The sequence below is a fragment of the Achroia grisella genome, unplaced genomic scaffold, assembly GCF_030625045.1.
Source record: "Achroia grisella isolate CSIRO2021 unplaced genomic scaffold, CSIRO_AGI_Agris_v1 utg2138, whole genome shotgun sequence".
Taxonomy (NCBI): Eukaryota; Metazoa; Arthropoda; class Insecta; order Lepidoptera; family Pyralidae; genus Achroia; species Achroia grisella.
This window is the reverse complement of record NW_026712712.1, coordinates 437,761-461,480: the sequence shown is the minus strand read 5'-3', so window position 1 is coordinate 461,480 and position 23,720 is coordinate 437,761. Positions and strand designations below refer to the sequence as shown.

Here is a 23,720-nt window from a genome sequence, read left to right as displayed (position 1 = left end):
TCTTGACTTCTCCTTGACCTACACAGTAGATATTATTTATCAAATTGACCTTTACTTGTGTATTACAGGATAAATCCCAGCCATTTGCAGTATATCTGCTACCTCGGTTTATAACTTAATTCGCGGAAATTTTATATTTCTTAATATATTTTCCATTATTGTCTTTATTATTAGGTATTTGGGGTTCTACGTAATATTACAAAATTTATATCAAAGTATGTTTAAGTAAAAATATAAAAAAACGCATATTATGATTTTGTTTGCTCTATAAAGACATGTATGTGCTATAATATTTTTATATATATGTTTAACACAATATTTTATAAATTGGTAGCTACTAAATTATTCCATAGTTTGGCACTACCTAATCCGACTTTTCAATATATACGTAATATACCTACATAGAACCAAGTCAATACATACAAATATATATGTGTAATCCCAAATAATATAAAATAATCATGGACAATTCACTCAGAGCCATCTAATCCAAAGCTAAGCAGTGTTTATGCTATTTCCTTTTTTCTGTAAATACATATATAGTGTACTTACAAAACACTCTATCAATACAAATAAAACACCAAAACATAACATACTACTCATGAATCAAACGTTTGAGCACTGCGAGGGTTGGAACCCGCGACTAAACGCAACGTTATGTACCTATCATTTAGCGTTAAGTATTTCATTTTAGTTTACCAGAACACAACAATATACGTTATTAAAAGGTATAATCGAAACATATATACTGTTCAACCTAAATAAATTAATGTTTCTCAAAAACGTCGATAAATGGTGCTGGCTAAAAGTACATCGTGCTATAGGTATTTATGTATATTTTTTTGCATGAACGGTGTTATTTTTTTTATTATATAATGTACCCTAAAACAAATCCTTCTGTTTTTGAAGTGATTATATTCATGATTATTTGATCATTTGTTATTTATGCTAACTCCCTACGCTGTGAGCGGTCGCATATTGATAAATTAGTCATGTTGTGTGCATATATTGAAACTGATATAAATATTTTACCCAGCTCAACTTGAATCTTGATATTCAAAAGTTAAATACACGCCGACTAGTGTGGATCACTGTCAGTGAAATGGAGTAGCGAGTTTGATACATTGTGCTTTTTTTTAAATATAATGTCTAGTTTGTTTTTTTAATTCAATTATAGCATTAAGGATAACATTTTTTTTGTTTTTATAATAATTTAAAGATGTATTGTGATTGGCCAGTATTAAAAAGATGCTGTTTCTGTTTACCTCTCAGGAAAGGGGTTCTTTTTCTTGGGTATTTTATTGTTGTAAGTTATTTAACTTTAATTTATTTATTTTACGCTTTCTATGCTTTAAGTTTATTTAAAAACATAGTTACCTATTATTTCTGTGTTAATAATATTTTTTTATTAAAACGAACGAAATCAGACAGTACTGTTTCTACAGTTCAACAACATTGCATACATGCTTAACATAAAGAATAGTATATTTGGGTATTGAAAACCGCATCATCATTCATACGTGTACAATTAACTGGCTGCGGTCAGCGGCTTTACACGAGTAGTACCTACCTATTTTAAGTACTTTAAGTACTAAATCTTTCTTAACGAGTTATTAGATTCTTTGAATTTCAAATTCCACTATCTAGATTTTCTTTGATGTTTGTCAATAGCCAGTTGCGATAAACCATTTCATAAACCTTGTATTGACCCGGTATCTACTACTGCCGAATATTTAAATTAATTTACACATAAACTTAATGAATTATGCCCCTAAACCTTTCACAGTATCCACTGCGTTGATGGATGAAAACTTTATGAAAATCCGCTCAGTAATTTTTGAGATTATTGCAAACATACAGATAGACGCGGCGGTGTACTGCATTTTATAATATGTAGGTATATTTTGCATGCTTTCATTTAAGCAATACTATATTTATATTTTATTTTATTTTCAGTTTTCAAACGTGTTGGCAATACTTTTCAATATTTTAGATATATCTTTGGAACAGGAAATCTATGATTTCAGCGGTCTTGATATGGAAACAGAATTTATAATATCCATAGTGCTGAATTGTATAGAGATATTAGTTACTCTTGTACTAATTGTCGGAGCCCACAAGGTATGTAGATAATATATAGAGAATGTTTAGTAGAATAGAATAGAAAATAATTTATTCAAATAAACTTAATTTAAGCACTTTTGAATAGTCATAATATTTTTTTAATCTACCGCTCATTCGGAAAGTGGCTGATATATATTATTATTACTTTTTTAATATTTCTTGTAATAAAAATTTTCCTTATCAATATCTCTAATATTACCTTAAACAAGCTTGAAAGACTCTATGCTTTCCATGGAATACATAAACATATACATAATTTCTACTAGTAAAGTATATAAACCACTTTACAAAGTCCAACCATCGTCTATATATAATATTTTATCAGCACCACAGATATCATTTGTTCTGACACATGATGTCTGTAGTGCTGTTGAAGTTGGCACTCATGTATTGTTATTTCTGAGGACTAAGTGATTTTAAAACGGTTTTTTCTCTCGAGAGAAGTATTATGAATAGAGGAATGCAAGTACATAAACTATTTTTTACGTACTTGCATTTCTTTACTTTAAATCCTATCAACGCATTCATACAGAGCATCCATGCACTTGTATATCGTGAATCTATCATTATAATCAATTTTACCACTTTAAAAATATAGCATCAATATCCATACAAGTGCCCAAATTATATGCAAGATATAAGCAAGCACTTATTTGATGTTCTGGCTCTGTTCTGGTTCTGGCTGGCTCTATCTCTACCAGATATACATTGGGTAAATAAATAGAAAGCGTTTAATAGGCAGTAATTGGAAAACAAGCCTATGGTGTTTAATTATATATTAATACTTATCTTTAATTATTTACATTTTTTTTTCAGAATAAAATAAAATTAATCAAAATTTACTTCTATTTTATATTGGGAATGGCCGTCCTGATGTGTGTGCAGCAAATCGTTCAGATGTCATTAATGAGACATTTTATAATTATTATACATTCAGTTTTTCTCTTCATATGTTATATGAGTAAGTTTTTTTTTAATAATAATGAAATTCCACCGTTGTTCACCGTTTACTCTATTGATTAAGATGTAGTCAGACCATTTTACACTTCACACGAGGAATTAAGCACGACGATTTCTATTGAATCCACATGGAGAGCCATCTCAGGTAGTACTATGCTAGCAATAATAATAACCCAGGACAATTCACGCATCGCCATCAGGTCAGAGTTTGTTTTATGGGTAGTAGATAACTGATAGAATACTTAAATACATTTTATTGTAAATATACACGTAGTATACTCATAACAATACAAATGTTTGTAGCGTGTGAGGAGTTGCACCTACAACTATCGGCTATAATGCAATGTGCTACACCACTAGACCACCTAGGTTGTCAAACATCTGGTCACTTGTCTTTATTACTAAGAACGCATCTTTTTCCGCTATACCATTTTTAAAACTCACTTTTATTATCTATCTTCTTATAAGTAGTTTCCTATCTATTGAGTAGTACTTATTAGAAGAGTGTGTTTGCGTAGTGGCTTACTATTTCGACCTGGACTAAAAAGACTTTACTGCGAAGCAGCACAAAAATACCTTTGTCTGTCAATTTATATTTCTAACTGTAATGGAAACACCGACAACACAAATAAAAGAATCGACAATTGACAGTCCCTTGATTACCACATCTAAAGGTCGTAAAGATTATTTTTTATATAGTTAAATTTAATTTCACTTATTATTTGTTCCAGTGCTTCATACGTATTTAATATTTTTAATAAGGAGCTTATTAAAGAAAATGGAAATATCTGATCAGAATATGTATGACAATCAATTACACCAAATCGTATCCGGAGAAATACAGAAGGATAACCCACCCTATTCCACTACTGTAGTCCCTATTGATAATTAATGAATACTGATTGGCCACCCCCGCATTGCAGGAGCTAATGAAGAAAATGAGAGCAAATCTTCTAATTATATATAGATAATTCTTTCAATATTTTGTATAAATTGTTTAGGCGATTTTGTACCGAAATTTTCCACTTTTTGGTTGGACTAGCGACACAAATAGTGTAAATTCCTATATATTATAATAATATGTATATTTATATATTAGTTTTAATCTAAATTTAATTACGTAAATGTATGTAATGTAAATGTAAGTAATTTTAATAGGTTTAAAAATAAATAACACGTGTTTTGTTATAGTGTGCATAGTGCATTGTTTTCTATAGAAATACCATACTACGAACTCTGTTTTGTAGTAATCTTTATAATTATTATTCAAAACAGTAATCTTTTGAGATACGAGTAGAACAACAAAAGCGACGACAAGAGCAGCGCACAAACGAATATATTACACTCCTGTCCTGTGTGGTAGACGTTGTAGTAAAAGCAAACTTTTCTGAGAGATACGACTTGCGTTCATAATCATGAATTACAGCACAATTTGTTGACCGCCCTTGGTCAACAAATTATGACATTATGTGACATGATGTCAGAAGGAAAATTTTTGAGTCGCTACACTTCTCTATTTCTATCATCATCATCATCGTCATTTCAGCCCGGAAGACGACCACTGTTAAACAAAGGCCCCCAAAGGTCTCTATATCTATAAAATCTAAATATTAAAAAACAGTCGAGGGAGTAGTCGATAAACATGCATATGTATACATATCTATCTATCTTTTATATATGTCTACTTAAATAGCCTCATAGGACTATCCTACTATTTTAGATGATAAAAATATTATTCATAAAAGTACAATACCAAATGCTAAAGATGGTATTGATGTTGTAATAAATTAATTTTTTTTTTTTTTTATTTATTTATAAGTATTACATATACACAATTTGTTTTTACAATTATCGCCAAACTGCTTTGCAGTTTGTTGGCGAATAAGGACACTCATTTTTACTTATATCTAATTTACAATTTAACTATAATATAGAACTTATACTAATGCACTTTTTCGAGTAACCATCTTTTCAATTTAAATTTAAATATTTCTTTACTTGAACAATCGTTTTCATTATAAATTTTATTAAATATTCGTGGAGTAATGTACCTTCTTGTTCTCTCACCATAATAGTTGCATACCACCGGTTCAATATACTTATTTATAGTTGTATGTCTCATACTATACTCAGTTGTTTTTTTAACCTTATACTTATTGCATTGATATTGTTCTAATGCCAATAGTAAAGTAACTTTTTCATGTATAGGGAGAATATTACATTTTGTGAATAACAAATTGTAGTTTCCTTTACATTTCTTTTTAAATTCCGTATCTACTAAGTGTTTCAAAAAACGTATTTGTATGTTATATAATTTATCAAGATAGGTACGAAAGGTACAACCATACGCCGCCAGACCATAACTTAATACCGCGTCTGCCAATGCCCAATAAAAGGAAAACAATATCGACCTACTAACTACATATTTAAGCTGGATGAACTTACACAAAACATATCTTAATTTATTACATATATTGTTTATATGTATTTTCCAGTTAAAACTACAGTCTATTGTGATCCCTAAATATTTATATTCATTCACCATCTCGATATGTTCACAATTACATTGTATTTTACTATTGTGAAGACATTGATACGAGTGGCCGACTATTCTAATTGACTTGTTAATATCTTTCATATATGGAGAATGTACAAGCATACATTTAGTTTTAGATACATTCAATAATATACCATTGTCATGGGACCACATCAAAATGTTTTCCAGGTCGGACTGTATACATTTTTCAATACTTTCGATATCTCTATCTGCATATATCAAACATGTATCGTCTGCGTACATATATGTCGTACAATAATTTATTACGTTAATCATACTATTTACGTGCATGGTATAACCAACAGGCCCGTATACCGAACCAGTAGGCACACCACTTTTCATATAAAATTCCTGACCGGCTGTAGCATTAATTACAGTGAACAGTTTTCTGTTATCTAAATAATTTCGGAACCATTCGTTTACTGGACCACGGATTCCACATTCTCTCATTGCCTCCAGTAGCTGTCCGTGGTCCAGGGTATCAAATGCCTTTTTGAAATCTACAAAGAGGACTCCTACATATTTCCTATTATCTAGGTGACTATTTATTTGATCACTAAATTTGCCAATAGCTGTAGCTGTACTATATGATTTTCTAAACCCATGCTGTGTATCTGTTAATATATTATTACCTTCTAAAAAATCACTAATCCTTGTCACAAATATTTTTTCTACTATTTTATTTATAGTCGACAAAATTGCAATAGGTCTATAATTACTATATTCTGCATGACTTCCTTGCTTAAATAATGGACGTATAATGGATTTTTTCAGTAAATCTGGGTACGTGCCTGTCTGTAAACTTACATTTATAAATTTGGCCAGAACTGGACTAATTAATTTTTTAATATACTTTAAATCTATTACTCTAATTCCATCTGCTCCTGGAGACTTTCTAGAATTTAATTTACTTATAATTTTTTCAATATCGACTGATGTAACTTTCTGAAAGTAAAAGCTCACATTTGCATGTTGTACATAGCTTTCACGTAATAAAAACTTTTGATTACATTTATGTTTAATATTATCTATTTCTTTAGTAAATGTTTTTCCAAAATTTGTACAAATATTTTCAACAGTAACCCCCTTACACATATATTTCATTATCATCGAATCTAAATTAGATTTCTTGTTACCCAGCCAGCTGTTAATGGTTGCCCATGTTTTTCTTAAATCACCTTCACAATTTTCTAATTCCCTTTTCCGATACATGTTCTTAGCCCTATTTATAAGTTTATTAGTTAAATTTCTACAACGAGTATATTCCAATCTATAATTAATGTTTTTAATATTAGACTTTGACCTTCTAAATAACTCGTCCCTACGTTTGACCATAATAAATAATTTATTGTCTATCCAGGGCTGTGACCTTCTTGTATTCTTATTAATTTTTAACACTTTTGAACCCTCATATACATTATTGAAAAGAATATATAACTGCTCATAAATTTGTAACGGACAATTCAGTTCTACTAACTTATCCCATTGAATATTTAATAATTTTTGCTTGACTAATTCATTATTGATTACATATACCTGTTTATTATTGCACGGTTCACTACAACCAATGCCAGTCTCTAAGTTCACACCGATCATATAATGATCTGATATTTTACACGTGAGCATGTGTGCGGCGATGCGATGTCTGCTGCGCACCCATACATGGTCAATACAAGACGACACAAGCCGGCCCCCACTATTTCTTCCCGCGTGCACTCGTTGATAGCACTTTGTAGGCCGCTGTCACACAACATGTTTTTATATTTCTCTCCAATCAAGCTATTTTCCATTAAGTTTATATTCATATCTCCAACTATGATGATATCTTGGTTTTCAGGTATTTGCTTTATGAGAATATTTAATTCATTAATAAAAACCAATCTATTGGATTTTGGTGGCCTATATACAGCAATAATATTTATATTCATGGCATTTATATTTATAGTACTATGCAAAATCTCTGCCGAATTACTTTTTATTCTATTAATATTAATATGTAAATAATCTTTGTAGTAGATCAATACTCCTCCTCCACGTTGTATGTCTCTCGTATAAGCATGAGTATTATATCCATCTATTTCATATAATGATAGTTCACATTGTTTGATATTTATCTCTGTCAATAAAATAATATCTACAGTATATTCACATTGTTCCAACATTAGAAGTAGTTCGTTATAATTCTTTCGCAACGATCTTATATTCAAGTGAACTATTTTGAAATGTTTAGTTGTATTTTTTAGTGATGAAGCCCATTTATCTATTTTTTCATATCTCTGGTAGTCTATATTATTATCAATATTTATAAGCAAATCGTTGAATGTTATAGAAAAAGAAAACACGTAGTATGATCATACACAGTCTATTATGGCTGTTATTCAGAACGTAAAAAGGTGTTTATGTCGGCATCTGACCGTACATTGTAAATTTTAGAATTTTCATTTCTTTTAATTAATATTTTTGAATGTTGTATCCAGACAAACTTGTATGTGCCTTTAAGTAATGTTTTTGCATTCCAGAATAATTGACGTGTCTTTTTAGTTAAGTTGTCGTTTATGTAAATACGTTTTTCAAATACGTTTATTAATTCAATATATTTGTATTAATAAACTTTTTTTACATAAAATATAGCAGTTTTTATCTATTTACCTACCTATTACATTGTTAGCAATGGGATCATTATTCCCTTCCCCCAGACTATTTACATAACATAATTATTAAACATATTTCAAAACAAAACCATCTTTACAATAATATGCGAAGTCAGGTTAATCAGTATCTAATAAAATTTATGAAAATGTTACAAGGAAAATGTCTACAAAGTGTGACATTTTATGACAAGTGGTTGGAGAAGCTACAAACCTGTAAATAAAATGGTGAAATCTAGATGGGGCTCCACCCATGATAGAAATATCATAGATTATGAAGTCACAGTCAATTCAATTTTTATATAAAAACACAAATTTATAACGATTAAATTGTGACCAATTGTCACTGGGGGGAGCAGGACAGCAAAATTACTGTAATTAGTGTGTGGTCAATTATGGCTGGCCAATTTAAGATCACGAGGCTACCTGTACAGTATGTACAGATTGTACAGTCTACTACGCGACTTCTACAATATTTTACGTGTTAACTAGTGGTATCTATGGTTGTATATCATATGTATATTCAATATTTTTTATTTTATTAATTACATATGAGTATTAAATTGAGATCGTCCTGGACTAGCGGCTTTATTGCAACCCAGAGGTCGTGAATTCAAATACGGCGGATACCAAAAATAAAAACTTTGTGTCAATTTATACTTCTCACTGACTTGCCTCTGAAGGTAATCCCAATATCAATCCACCAAAAACTTATTCGAGAGACGGTACCCTACCATGTTGAATTCAAAATACAAGTGAAGAATAAGAGTACTATCGAAATGAAGGTTTGTCAATTATTGCGTTCACCATAACATCAACAGTTGACAATATTCTGACTAAACCATCTAGGATACCAGTCGTGTTTATAGTTTCGTTATAGCCATACTAGCTGTTGTCCCGCGTAACCGTTTCTATTTTTTGTGATTAAAGATATACAGGTAACGACATATAATCTTACGTTGGAGAGGCTCGGCAAATATCACGCAATTTTTTTCCTGATTGAAACAAAAAAAAAAATTATACTATTTTGGTCTAATTAATCCAGATTGTACATATGCTTATTACACTTATAACTCTCAGCAATATTGATTACTAGTCTTAACGAGTCTTAAATAAAAACACGAAGTAATTTATGGACGCCCCCATAATAGTTGTAACATTTAGAACATTTCTACGAAATGACTACGATTACCAGAATAATGTACTGGCAATTACAGATATAGTTTAGCGAGAAGTTATGGACAGTCAATTTTATCCCCACAACTAATATTAATATCCTCCTACAATACACAACGTGCCATCTAGTTCCAAGCAAGGCGAAGCTTGTGGTATTAGTACTAGACAACTGATATACTTAGATATTTATTTTTTGTAAATTCATACATAATACCTATTTTTTTATGTTTAATAATGTCATATTGTACCCGCCTGCACTAACGGTTTTGTTTTACGGATGATAATGGCATGGTGCACCCGCCTGCCCTAAAGGTTTACGCTGGCGGGGCACCAGTGGACTATGATAAGATGAACATGAGGTCAGGTCAGTTAGCCCATCGTGACAAATTCACCAAGAATTTATCACGATGGTTTTCAGGGGAAACCGCGTGGAGGTCAACCTGATAAGGCACATTGCTAGCAATAAAATCATCAGTCTACATTATCGACAATCTCCTTTCCCCCAATGCCTATATTAACACGCTGTACAATAGTGGTGGCACTAAAAACAGTTCTACGAAATGACGCAAACATAGGACTAACATGATTACGAGAATACTGGCACTGTACTGTACTGGCAATTAAGATATACTTTAGCGAGAATTTATGGACAGTCATGTTTACTCCCACAACTACTAATAAGAATAATATCCTCTGACAATATACACCGCGCCATCTAGCTAAGCGGATCTTGTGTTATGGGTACTAGACAACTGATATGTAGACTTGGATACTTATTTTTTGTAAATATATACATAATACACATTATTAACACTCCGACCAATACAAACAATCATACTTTTAAATACATGTTTGTATCGTGCCAAGAATCGAACCAAGTAAAGCGGCGTAAGTATAAATGTATAGAATAGGCGTAGATTACCATTTTACACCACACCGTTATTAATTTCTTTGACATCACAAGATTTTGTGGAATTTATAAGGAAAAGGATCGTTCTTGAACCATAATATGCAGTAGGCACCTACTCATCATGTACATATTCTGAGGTCAATAAATGTTGTATCTTTCTTTTGCTAAAACCTGTTTGCTTTTGTATAGGTCATTCCTCTCGTTTACTTTCAATAATATTTTTAATTTTGACCATATGTAAGTACATATTTTATCTAACATTCCACATAATATTTATTAGGTTTTTTGACGTTCACTTTTTAAATGACTAGTAGGTATATCGGGCATACGTTTGAATTAGGTAATGGTGAATCCATGGTGTATTGAATAAACCATTCATTTTAACCGTGATTTCTATAAGGAAGCACGAGATTGGTTGATGCATTGGCATATTATTATTTTATATAATAATTTATTGAGTAGTAAATAAAAATATATAAATATTATATATATTTGACACTTTTGTTACTATTCAGTAGATGATTATTATAATGATAACCAAAAAGACTTCAGCTAGCTTATGCACTATGCTTGCTGACATAACAAATTTTATATTTACTATATAATATTAATATGATCAATTATGTTATCCTATACAATATATGTTATTTGAGATGTACAAATAAATAAATAAAGTTTCTGTTTAACTATCTCAATGTTCCATTAAAATGTAGAGTTGTTATATTAAATTAAAATGTTTAAGATATATAAAATTGTTGAAATATTCGTAATATCTAACCTAAAGGTTCACATTTAATTCTGGCAGAAGTGCTACACTACTGCCGCCGAGCGGACGAATACTTGTATTACAATTCTCGTAATCGTAGCGCTTATCATGGTTGTTTGAGCATTCTCTGAATCGCCAACAAAAGCAAAGGTCACACTCTTCGCAGCTTTATTTATCTCAGCGGGAAACGGACATAATGCATAAATATAATACAAACATGATTGTACTTATCTGTGTTTAACATGTATAAAGAACAGATATTCTAATAAAACGTATACTGTTATTGCTATTACGAACGTGTATAGTCTTATTTGTTAGTGCTAAAAACGTGTTTTTGTGTTTTTTTAACGTTAAAAAAGTGTGACAAATCTATGAATATGTATACTGATGTGCCCAAACTCACCAGATGCTGTTTCTGCTTGCCTTTAAGACATGGTCTCCTATTTTGGGGATATCTCAAGCTGGTGGGTACAGTATTCATTTTGTAAATATAAATTTTATATTGTATAAAAAATCTCACATTTATGACTGAAGTGCCTCATGCAAAACTCTTTTAAGTTTTTGAAGTTTATTGTATCAATTGGATTTAACAATGTTTTACAATTAAATTTAATATTTCATAGTAATATACTAATATATTACTATGAAATACATAAAAAACATAAATGCCAATTTTCGGTAAAAAGTAACTTTACAGTTTATCATTTAATAAATATCGAAACCTCAAAATTTTTAATTGTGTCTGTGCAATTCTAAATAAAACATTAGAAGAGTACACCTATTTTCAATGACATACAGAATTTTTATAAAATATTATTATCTGTATTCAAAGACACGAAGTGTAATATATAAATGAATAATTGTTAATATATGACCTATTCAGTGATATATATTATCTTTTTATTCATTTATACATATAACCAACTAGTCTCAAAATAAATGCACATAAGTACACACTCTAAACAAATATTATTATGTACATACATTTTTATTGTGATTCGGTGATAGCGCGATTATGCGATGATTATATGATTCGGTGAAGATATACAAGATATACAAGATATACGTGTACATATGTAGGAATTAGCTCTAACAATTTACATGTACTCGTGAATTGCATATATACGCTATCGGAATTATTGGATGAAGATAAACTCAGGTCTTCGAGCCAATGGAGATTCTGTTGCAACAACCCCTTTAGTTATTAATTGATCAGACTTTATCTTCAACAAATTGTCCTCCACTGGTGCTCCGCCAGCTTATAGATATAGACAACACAATCGGGTGCATTATGACGCATTCAAGCAAAACAACTTTATCTACGTAGGCGTATTTCCTGGAAAAAAACCGCTACACATTATAATAAAGCCCGCATTTATAAATATGAAAATGAAACCCAAAACGAAGAAAAACTGAGAGTACAGTTTTTTTGGTTGAGTATAGAATGGTGCTGAACGCTTATTCTAGCGAGCTCCAATGAAGGATAATAAGATGAGCATGAGGTCAGATTTGTTAGCCTATTGTGACGTTAGCCTATTGTGACAAATTTTCCAGGAAAATACAATGAAGATTTTCAGAGAGACGGGTTGAAGATCAGACTACCCATTTATAGAATTTAAAGTACTTTTTTTTAATCATCATTCAATGTTTTTGTGCCAAAGTATACCGTTAACCGTTGGAAGGACAGTGGCGAGTCCTGGCATTCCTCCTTATAAAAAAACAGACCATGTATTACATTTATAAATTCTCCTTTGCAGCTACCACTATTGGGTATGTTCTTGTTACTGATATTGGAGCTCACACGTTTTATAGGATATCAAGATTCAGGTGCGACACATTCAAGCTTACCACCGCCCATACCTATACTAATGACACTTACAATTGTAGATATTATATTTAGTGTCATCCTTTTAGTGGGTGGTCATACCGTAAGTATTTTATTTCGTTTACTTAGCTTGTAAATTTCTATGATAATCGGTGTTTTTTTTGTTTATCTAATTAAAATGGCAAACAAGCTGGCAGCCCACCTGATGGTCCGCAGTAACCGTCGCATAAACGACTACTTACCAGCGAAATACATGGCGCTTCAAAATTGGAAAGTCGACCCCGCGTAACGGGAAGATACCAGGATGTAGAAGGCTATTAGTGCATTATTTAAATTATAAATAATATGAATAAAAATTATGTGATAATAACAATAATAATTGTAAAAAAATATACTAATCATTTTTAATTCTTAAATATTAAATAAGAATATATGTAATTGTTATAATAATATATATATAAAAGTATTAAGTTTAGTAATAAAAATTTGCATGCCTACTGAAAAAGGTCATATTACAGCTTTTTTGCTTGAAGTATAATAATGATTGAAAGGTCACTTTATTATGTACCTAATACCCGTGATACAACTTATGCATTGCCATTCCGGAGAAATAAGATTTCATGCACCTTATCCAGTAATTTCACTGTCTAATCGCATCATACTACCAAAACACAATTTAAAAAGAAACCTGCCTGGCTACTGAAGTAGGTGAGACTGAGAACCTTTCTTCTTTACCGAAAATGTGTGGCCTAGCATTAACGTAGTAACGTATATTTTAGCTCTTATAATTGTTATAAAATATATATTATAATTTTTATTTTTTTATTTATATTATATTTTTCTGTTTCAGAAAAATTGGAACTTGTTCAAAATTTATTATTACTACTCAATGACGATGGTAGGACTGTTTGTGTTATGTTATTCAGTCTTCATAATTGGATTTATTGTGATGTCGTACTCCAATCCATTTTTATTCTACCTTTTGATTTACGTGATCCAGATTGTGCTATTTGGAGCAGCAGTACTTCGTAAGTATAGAAACATACTTATAAACTATCTATCTTAACACAAGATCCCTTATAATACACAATTTTTAAAAAATTCACATTCATACACTTCTCAAGACTGCAACCCGGTTCGAGAGCATCATAACTCTGCGTCAGACAAGCATTTTGGTATAGATTTTGTTTATCAGATCACTTGGAATGCACATTTCATCAAGACAACAATTAAAAAAAGATACGTACCTACTCCGAAATATATAGTAATTGTATTCCTTCCTCGACATGTTATCCTGTGACACCCATGATACTGAGCATTGTCATTACGAAGGACTAAGGCAGGCTTATTCTTTAAAAATAAAAAGTAAAAAAAAATATATAACCTTCAACCGAATACATCTTACTACGCAGCCGATTTTTTACTAAGTCTGCGTTGGTCGAACATTTTGTGTCTGTGTGTATGTACACACAGACACAAACTGTTCGGCAAACTAAATAAAAACACAATTATTTGCATAGTGTATTTTTGTATTTGCTATTGACTTTATGCGTTTTATAGGATTGCATTGAACTTAACATTAATGTAATTAATGTACAGACATAAATCTGATATCATATGAAACATTCCAATTGGCATATGTAACAATATCTCCTATCGGCAAAAATATGGCCATGCCAGTAACAAAAATATAAATCATATTTAATTTTCTAGAAAATGACTAACTCTGTTATTCACACATATGTATGTATGTTAGAGACAAATAACGGAGAGGTAAGTAAATTACTCTCTACTCTTCTCTGTTCTTTGTATATCTACTAATGGAATAAATAAAATAACCCTTGACAATTCACACAGCACCATCTAATCCCAAACTAAGCAGAGCTGTTATTTGTGCTGATATAATATAATAATAGAAAAAGCAAATAACGTCATTTAACGATAAAAGTTTTAATCATTATAGCAGTAGAGTTACATTCCTAGAAGCTAATATACATACATTTTATTTCACAATAAAGGAACCGGCTCCATTCGAGAAATGTACTACGTACACAAAATAGTATAGAGGAATTGAAAACTTCTTCCTCATTAAAATTTTTTTAGCACTTGAAAAATATAGTAAAATGCTTTTTTCGCCTACTCTCCAAAGTTTCTTTCTCGTAATTTTCACGATTAAACAAGTAATAGACTTGAGATTCAAAAATCTCGAAGCAAATAGGGTTTGACAGTAATAAAAGACATGTAATAAAATTTGTTTATGTATTTATCTACAGAATTAAATATACATGTATAAATTTAATTACATGTTATTCATGATACTTATGTACCAATATACTTTTTCCCACGCTTTATCTAGTAAAGCAGAATGACCTGGAAGTAGAGTTGTTAAGAACTAAATTAAGGGAAAAAGAATTGCCATATACCTACGAGACTCCTAGGTACACTTTGTACGTCTGTTGTGTCTCTAATTTTTGCTTTCAAGCAACTTGATTTTTAAGCTATGTTTCTGGTTGAAGGGTAGGAGATATGTCAGCTAAATTATAGGGTATGGCGATATGACATATTATTACTCTGTAATGGCAACGATGTACGGAGTAGTACAGCTACCACAACCGTCATGTCGTTCATATATGTAGCCAAAGTTTGATATTTCTATTAAGTTACCCTTCAGCTTGTTTATCATTCCAGATTTATTACTTTTTCCTTGTCTTTGATGTTTTCTTTATATGATTTCAGTTCTACAAATCTATATTACGATATTGGTTAGAAGCGAAATGTTGAAATTACGAGATAATGCCAACTTCAGCTTCGTGAATCACGCTGCAGAAGCACAATGTACTATGAACCAGGATAAAGTGATGGTTTAAAAACTTTTTCATAGTCCATTGATGGCAAACTGAAAAAAAAACACTATTATAGATGTTTGCTGTATGGTCTTCGTAGATTGTGCCTTCCCCCAGTATTTGGCGTTGACTATTTTTTACCATCTATAACTTAAAGATGCCAGAAAATGCTTTTCTTCGTTTTATTCAATATCATAGCAAAGATCATATCATAAAAAAAAAATGCAAGAGAAGGTAAAACCAAAACATAGGTATATTGTATCATATATATTTAATGGACTTACATGAATAATAATAACACTGGACATACAGCGCCATCTAGTCCAAATTTAAGCAGAATTTTTGTTATGGGTACTAGACAATTGATATAAAATCTTAAATAATTTTTTTCAATGCATATGGTGTTTTCTATAGAAAACTCACACCAATAGACACATTCGTACTCAAGAATACAAATGTATATACTATGCGAGGAATTGAACTCGAGACCATCAGAAGTAAGGCGGCCGCGGCCTGTTAAACCGTAAGTCCACCGAGGCCGGCAATATACATTTGATTTTGGAATTACTACTCAATAATATTTTTGTTTTTATTTACTGTTTCAATATCCAAGGTTTCGTATGTCCATAGTGTGATATTATTTATAATTTTGTTATTGTGAGCTAACGACTGATAGTAATATCACATTTGCGCATGTATAAATTAATTAGTTTGTAAAATGCATCTTGTACGCATGATAATGTTTATTATTATTATTGTTAAATTAAGATAATATACAATTAATATCCATAATATAATAATAATACTATAGATAAGAACATATCTAATGTATTTTATTGTAAGTGCAACTATTAAATTACATAATGTTATCATACTCGTAACTACTTACTATTTTTATCTGTTAATTTAGTCACCTCAATACAAATTCTAATGTTATAAATGTTAAAGTTTGTCTGCTTATTTCTTACCTTTTCATAGCTGAATTACGATAAGAAATTTGTAGGGAATCTCATAAACAGATGAATTCTGGAGTAACTACTAGTGATGATATTTTCTTTTTATTATTTCTAAATTTGACCGCATTTGACCGCTATCTCTCTTATCTCGAGTTAAGAGATGTGGTCTAAGCGCAAATAAGTAAACGCAAACTCAAATAGTGCCTATTTACTCTTGATTTCAAAGACCCAATGTTGTAAGAAGCAGGAAACACAGACACTGGGAGAAAGTTTCACTCCTTAGCTGCTCGCATAAGGAAAGATGACGTCAATCGATTGGTAGGAGCAGCAGGGATGTCAACAGTGTATGGGTAGAGCCGCTCTCTAAGTCTAGTTGTACGGTGGTGAAACGGTGCTGGAGGAATAAGGTTGTGGAGTTCCTGAGCACAGAAGAACAGAAGTAGAGTTTAAGCCAACAAAACAGAATATTCTTTCGTAATATTACATTTATAAAATTATTGACATTTATTATAAACTCAATAAATACAGTTTCAGATCATTACTGAATTTGTATAACCATTAAATTTTGGCTCAATAAATATAGTAATAGATTAAAAATAATTTAATAATATTTATTACATCGTAATAATTAAGTTATTTAGTGTTTTAAAAATAAAAGTAATCAATGCAATACATCGTAATTAAACCATTTATGTAAACGTATTTAGATAAATTTATATAAAACAAAACAGTCTCTTCTTTTCTTCCTTTCCTTCAATACAATTTCATTTTAATTATTTCGTTCCGTAACAATTGAAAATATATTTTATTCTTTAAAAATTGTAAATATGAAACTTAAATTATAATTAATAACTCTACATTCAAATTTTAGGGGCTACGCACGAGTCTTACTTACCACTAATACGTCTATCACTGGATCGAAATGTGAAATATCTATATGTAAAAATTAAAGATGTAATACTACTTAAATAGACAATGTGATAATAATTTCTCTACGATAATAATATGGTATCCCAGCTTCCGCGTGCGCGAAACCCACCTTTAGATACTGTTTATCATCATACCAAACCAAAAATAACGATACGATTACGAACAAGTAACAAAACAACTGTACCGTTGGATCTCGAATAAAGATTAAGGGACTGCTACTCCACTAAACGCATCAGTGTATTGTGCTTCGTGAAATAAAATCACAATACTAGCAGGACAGCAGTGAGGCAGGAAATACTCTATTTAAAAGATGTCTTCAAAGGATGCAATTTTTGTAACTAATCTTGCCAGTTGGCCGCCTGATTTACATTGTGCTGCTGGTGGTGGAGATAAATAATATATTGAATAAGATGTTAAAACTATGTAAATCTAAATGTCCAACTATACCGATAGTTAGGAAGTGTTGTTTTTGTGTACCAGTACGGAAAGGCGTCACAATATTCGCATACGTTAATTTGGTAAGCACACTTATATATAATTTGGTAAGAACTAGGTGAATATATTACATTACAGGACAAATATAATACTAGATGACATAATGGGTGATAATGAACTGTCGTCCAAATACATTTAGTTAGTAGGTATAATACCAAAATCGATGATAGAATATCATACTATTAGAATGAAGTCGAATGACCAAATGAATGTTTCTTTTTGATATTAAATATTAAGAGAGAATTGCGGAAATACAAAGAAATAGACAAGTCTTCATGAATGTAATCTGTTTTAAGCTTATGTAAATACAGAAACTGTAGTTGTAAATCTAGTTTTGTAAACTATCGTATTCCTATAGAAGTAGTTTCCTTTTCTAAACTGACCAAATTAATTGCAGGTATTATCACTTCTATCGTTTCCCCTCCTAATATTCCTGCTGGTTGAACAAGTGACCACTGGCAAGCCAATTGAGCACACAGGCTCCATGGATCCGCTAGTACACTTACCTTTAACCATAGCTTTTGTGGTCATCGATGTCACTATGACCATAGTATTACTGTTTGGAGCTCATAAGGTGATTATTTTTATAATTATTGCAATCCCTAGTTCTTCTTCTTTTATTATTCTCGAACTTGACTTAACCCTAAAGAATATTTGCAAGGATTTGTGCATGTTAATTTCTTTATAATTTAGTATGGCAAAGTTTTAGTCAAATTTGCGTTGAGGCAAGGACTATACATTTAGAGCGGTAAAGAACTGATAACGTCATGGATTTCAAAATTTCTACAAGCTGAAGTAGTAATCGTGCGGCTACATTTTACAGTTACAGCTACTTACAGTTTTCCGTAATAGAATTAACTACGGAAATAGTTCTGGTATTGACTTAGTAAATTAATCAGAACTCAGGTGACAATGGCCCACAAACTGTGTTGATTTTGTTGTACCTGGCTTATTAAAGCAGTCTTTATAATTCTAAATTTGTAATTAAATTTCAAGCAAAATAGACCTTTTCATGTAGATACCATTTAGATTTTACTTAATTTCTTGACAATCTCGCAAATAAGATTCATCCATTCTCCGAGTATTTTTCTTACATTGTTATTTACCTATATAAATAAAAAAAAAACAACAGATTTCATATAACTACAGAACGTCAAATAATGTAGGTGGTTTAGAACCGTACTTTGTGCCGTAATGTGTACGAGACATGTTCAATAGTAAATAATGGACAAATTGACATCATTACCAGATATAGTATCAGTATTCTCATAGGAGTAAATAGTAACATTTTATCTAGTAGTACTGGAGGTATTTGCGTCATAAAACTACTAAAATACAGTATACACAAAATATCGTCTCCCAGTTGTTTCATACTCTGTTTGGTAGTATTTAGGTTCAAATTATCGTATATTTGATAGATCAAAACCTAGAGGTTGATCTAGGTTATGATCTATGTGTGTGTCAAATTTGATTCAAGTCTTATGAGAAACAGTAACAAATATTTATCTTCTCATGCTTTGTCTTTATACTATTACTAGATGACCCGCGCAACTTCGATTGCATCACACTTACTTGACATTTATTATAATATCTTTTTACATTATAGCTTATGTGATATTCTGATCTATAAGTTATATTACTGTAAAGTTTCATCAAAATCTGTTTTGCGTGAAAGAGTACAAATAATCTATTCATCCATCCATCCCTACTAACAAACTTTTGCGTTTATGATATTAGTAAGATGGGTGTAATGTCCCTAAACGTCAATATTCTTTAATTGTTAATAAAACTATCTTAAATCTATAATTTCTACATATGTACATTTTAATATGCATAATTTATCCAGAATTTCCAAATTATCCATAAATTATTCCAGAAGAAACAAGTGTTATTGAAGGTTTACTTGTACTTCGGCGTGGCGTTTCAACTTATGACCCTCTGTATGGATCTAGTATACTTCGATTACCGACAGTACATCGAAAATACAATCTACTTCTTCTTTTTAGGTAATTGAAATAGAAACATTATTATAAAACATTATTATCATAATAAAACTTATTTATAATATATTAAGGATACATTTTCAATGGTATATGACATACCTGCATGTACAGTAAATACAGTAATGTGATGATGACAGAATAAATCTAATTACGTATGAAAATAAGATGTCAAACAATCTGACATTACACCAGGCGGAATGGGGCGTACAAGGAACATTTTTGGTGTACTTAGAATGGCAAGTCATGGGACATATGCGTTGATAAGTAGTGGCAACCTGTCGCCTATATACATGATCAGCACCATGAATTCTGTCGTTATATGATACCTGTGGAAACTCTTATGCAGTTCTCTCTATTTATACAGATTTTTTTATTCCACAAGCAGATTTTTTTAGAAAACGCCTGCCAGTTTGTTTCTGTCAAATACGCTTAATGTATACATTATGACAACATTTTATAAAAACTTTGTTTTGTTGGACTAATAACAGTATAAAAATTACATAATTACTTAATTCTCCCCTGCCCCACTTGATAATAATAATAATATCCTTTAACAATTCACTCAGCATCATCTAGTCCCAAATTAAGCAGAGCTATGGGTACTAGACAAAGATACTATTTTTTGTAAATATATACATAGAAACAACCAGATCGAAACAAACAATCATAATCATGAATATAAAGTTTTGTACTGTGCGAAGAATCGAACTCGCGACTTTGGAAGTAAAGCGGTCTGCTAAACGACTAGACCACCGAGGCCGTTAAGATTTTTTATTTAAATTATTTCACTAAAACTTTATACTGTATTAGTAAAATAGTAAAATAGTACCTATTTCTTGTAATATATTATTTTTATTACAGGACTTAACGTATACTTATTATACCTAGTATACAGTACAGTTAAAATCGTTGAAGAGAGTTCTGAAGTTCAGTACGTGGCATATCAAAACAACAACATTGGAGCGTGAATGATTGCGGCAACAGTTGCATCGATTTGGGCACAGCACTTAATATCAGTACATGAGCACATAGAAATACTCTAATCTTCTATAAAAATAAATACCTAATTTTATAATGAAATTGTAGTTATAATAATAATTAATTTAGATATGAAATGTTATAATTAATGTATTCGCATACAATATAATGTATAAAGTCTATGTTCTAGAAGGCTAATGGCTAATGGCTGTTCATATTTATATAAGCGATAGTTACTAGTACCACCATATAGACCATTAGATGACTTTGAAATTAAAAATAGATAATAATCTCTGTGTAGATCACAGATTAGTAAATTGTACATATTAACTTTATTCTCACTATTCAGCTTATGTACATGAAAAGAATCAAATAGTTATATTTATCTAATAGTTCCTCTATAACGTAACTTCACGGTTCAACATGGTTCAACTAATAACATACTTTGTTTTGTTATTTAAGTCTCAAGTTACTGTTCATTTAATATTTTACTGTTGTGAAATGGTGCTATTTGGCAGTTTGTAATCATACTAATTCTTAAAAATATAATGTTAAAAATATATGCATTAAGCGATATAAAAAAATATATTGTGATAAAAATCTATTTCTATTTATAATTAATAACTGAATTAAATTTGGAAAAAAATTGGTGATATTCAAACTTCAATTAAAGCAAATAATATTACCTAAATTTGTGTGATATTGGAAACGTGCGTTTTAGAGTTACAACAAGGCGAGACGACCAATCTTCCCACGGCGGCAGTGTTGCTATAATCCATGTTTACCTCCATCATTAGCAATCTACCTCTCATTTAGGATGTTATAGAGTACATATGATACGCGTAGTATGACTATAGATAATATTACTGTGACAGTAACAAATAAAATTAAGAAAGTATTAATATAAATTAAAATCCAAAACATTTCTAGATATTTTTTTTTGTTTACAGACACACACAAGGCACTGTAGTATAAACAATAAAAATAAAAAGTAAATACATAATTACATTGGTTAGTCAACAAAATACAATATAGGTACAATAGGTACAAAGATTGGGTCGTATTTTACTAGTTTACTCCGTCTTACACTCAAAAGGTCGTAAGTGAAAATCAATATGTTAATTTATATTTCTGACTGAAATATAAATTAACACACATGTCCGGTGAAGGAAACACCGATATGAAACAAAACATTAATCCGAGAAACCTATTAGCTGGCTCCATGTCACAGTGGGTTCAAATATTTCTAGCGAAATGTGGGCGTGTGAAGTTGTGTTCACAACGACATCTACATTCGTATGTACATGGACTTAACAAGGACATTATATCCTCGCATTAACTTTCGGAGAACACAAAGATGTGGTGTATATGCAAATTTTCCTTAGATATTTCCAATTTTACAACCGACTTATCACCTTTGAATGGACTATACAATAAAATTGTTCGTCCAATCTCAAAACATTCTTTTGTTTTCGAATTCTAAAAAAGTTGAAATGTATTTGTTGTTGTTTTTGTCTCTAGTTTTTTTTAATAATCGCGGGAGGTTGGCAAACGACACGACTTAAAAGGCAGCCTAGGTAATATTGCTACATCTCACCTTACAACCATTACACAGCCTACAAAGCATGCAGTTTGCCGACCGACGCAGATGGCTTTATTTGTAGCTTTATTGGTAGTTAGGATAATTTTGATTTAGGATTCTCAAAACGTAATTAAGTCTTCATGGTTGTAAAATTTCGGAAACCTTAATTTAAGTAGCATTATATTTATGGCTAAGGTATGTCTGTATCGTAGAAGTCAAGCAAGTTTAACAGTCAAAGTAATATTGGTGATCAGATATGACGAAAAATTGCGTTTAGATCTATAATAGTCAAAATGGTTTTATATGACAAAAAATAAACAGTAACTAAAAATATATATAAATATGTTAGTGCGCGAGTGTGTGTAAGTATGTGTTTGCATGTGTATGTAGATGTGAGTGTTATAAAATATTATAGACAAATTCATAAGTAATCTGACTCTACATATATTTTTCTGTACATCAGCATTTTATACTACACAGACATTTAAATGCACTGTTACAATACAAATCATACGATACGAATTGAATTGCCTCTCTTTGACGTCGCATATAATTAAAGCGTGTCATTTCATATTATTAATAGCAAACTACTGCATCGATAGAGTTTATTAAATCGTGGTAGTAACAGCTTGAGTTTACAAAACCTGTATCAATTCTTACTTTGGATCATATCACGGGCCGAAAGACTTTTCTTCTCTCCTTATATATAATAATACCCCTGGACACATCAGATATTACCAACTAGTCCCAAGGAGCAAAGCAAGCAAGCAGAACTTGTGTTATAGGTATTGGACAACTGATATAAATACTTAGATATTTTGTTTATAAATACATACCGCTAAAAAGAATCCATTTATCGTATCTCCTCAGTTTCAAGACACTCTCCTTGATGTGAAGCCAAATCTCGAGGTCCTTGGCGTTGATATATCCAGTGACGTTCAGTGTTGCGGTCATTTGGAGGACAAGG

General features: G+C 30.9%; 3 protein-coding genes across 3 annotated transcripts; all 3 read left to right on the top strand.

Moving 5' to 3' along the window:
• The first annotated feature begins 1,014 nt into the window (after window positions 1–1,014).
• Window positions 1,015–4,862, top strand: LOC131842147 (uncharacterized). Its single transcript, XM_059190669.1, has 4 exons — window positions 1,015–1,306; window positions 1,957–2,121; window positions 2,941–3,085; window positions 3,816–4,862. Exons 1-4 carry the CDS (start codon window positions 1,220–1,222, stop codon window positions 3,974–3,976), a joined length of 558 nt encoding a protein of 185 aa, XP_059046652.1. The 5' UTR covers window positions 1,015–1,219; the 3' UTR covers window positions 3,977–4,862.
• A 6,352-nt stretch (window positions 4,863–11,214) lies between these two features.
• Window positions 11,215–16,013, top strand: LOC131842145 (uncharacterized). Its single transcript, XM_059190667.1, has 4 exons — window positions 11,215–11,605; window positions 12,899–13,069; window positions 13,817–13,994; window positions 15,703–16,013. The coding sequence occupies exons 1-4, from the start codon at window positions 11,513–11,515 to the stop codon at window positions 15,831–15,833; spliced, it is 573 nt and encodes a 190-aa protein (XP_059046650.1). The 5' UTR covers window positions 11,215–11,512; the 3' UTR covers window positions 15,834–16,013.
• A 1,633-nt stretch (window positions 16,014–17,646) lies between these two features.
• On the top strand, window positions 17,647–21,253 carry LOC131842161 (uncharacterized). Its single transcript, XM_059190691.1, has 4 exons — window positions 17,647–18,213; window positions 18,588–18,764; window positions 20,067–20,196; window positions 21,055–21,253. Exons 1-4 carry the CDS (start codon window positions 18,106–18,108, stop codon window positions 21,159–21,161), a joined length of 522 nt encoding a protein of 173 aa, XP_059046674.1. The 5' UTR covers window positions 17,647–18,105; the 3' UTR covers window positions 21,162–21,253.
• The last annotated feature ends 2,467 nt before the right edge of the window (window positions 21,254–23,720 follow it).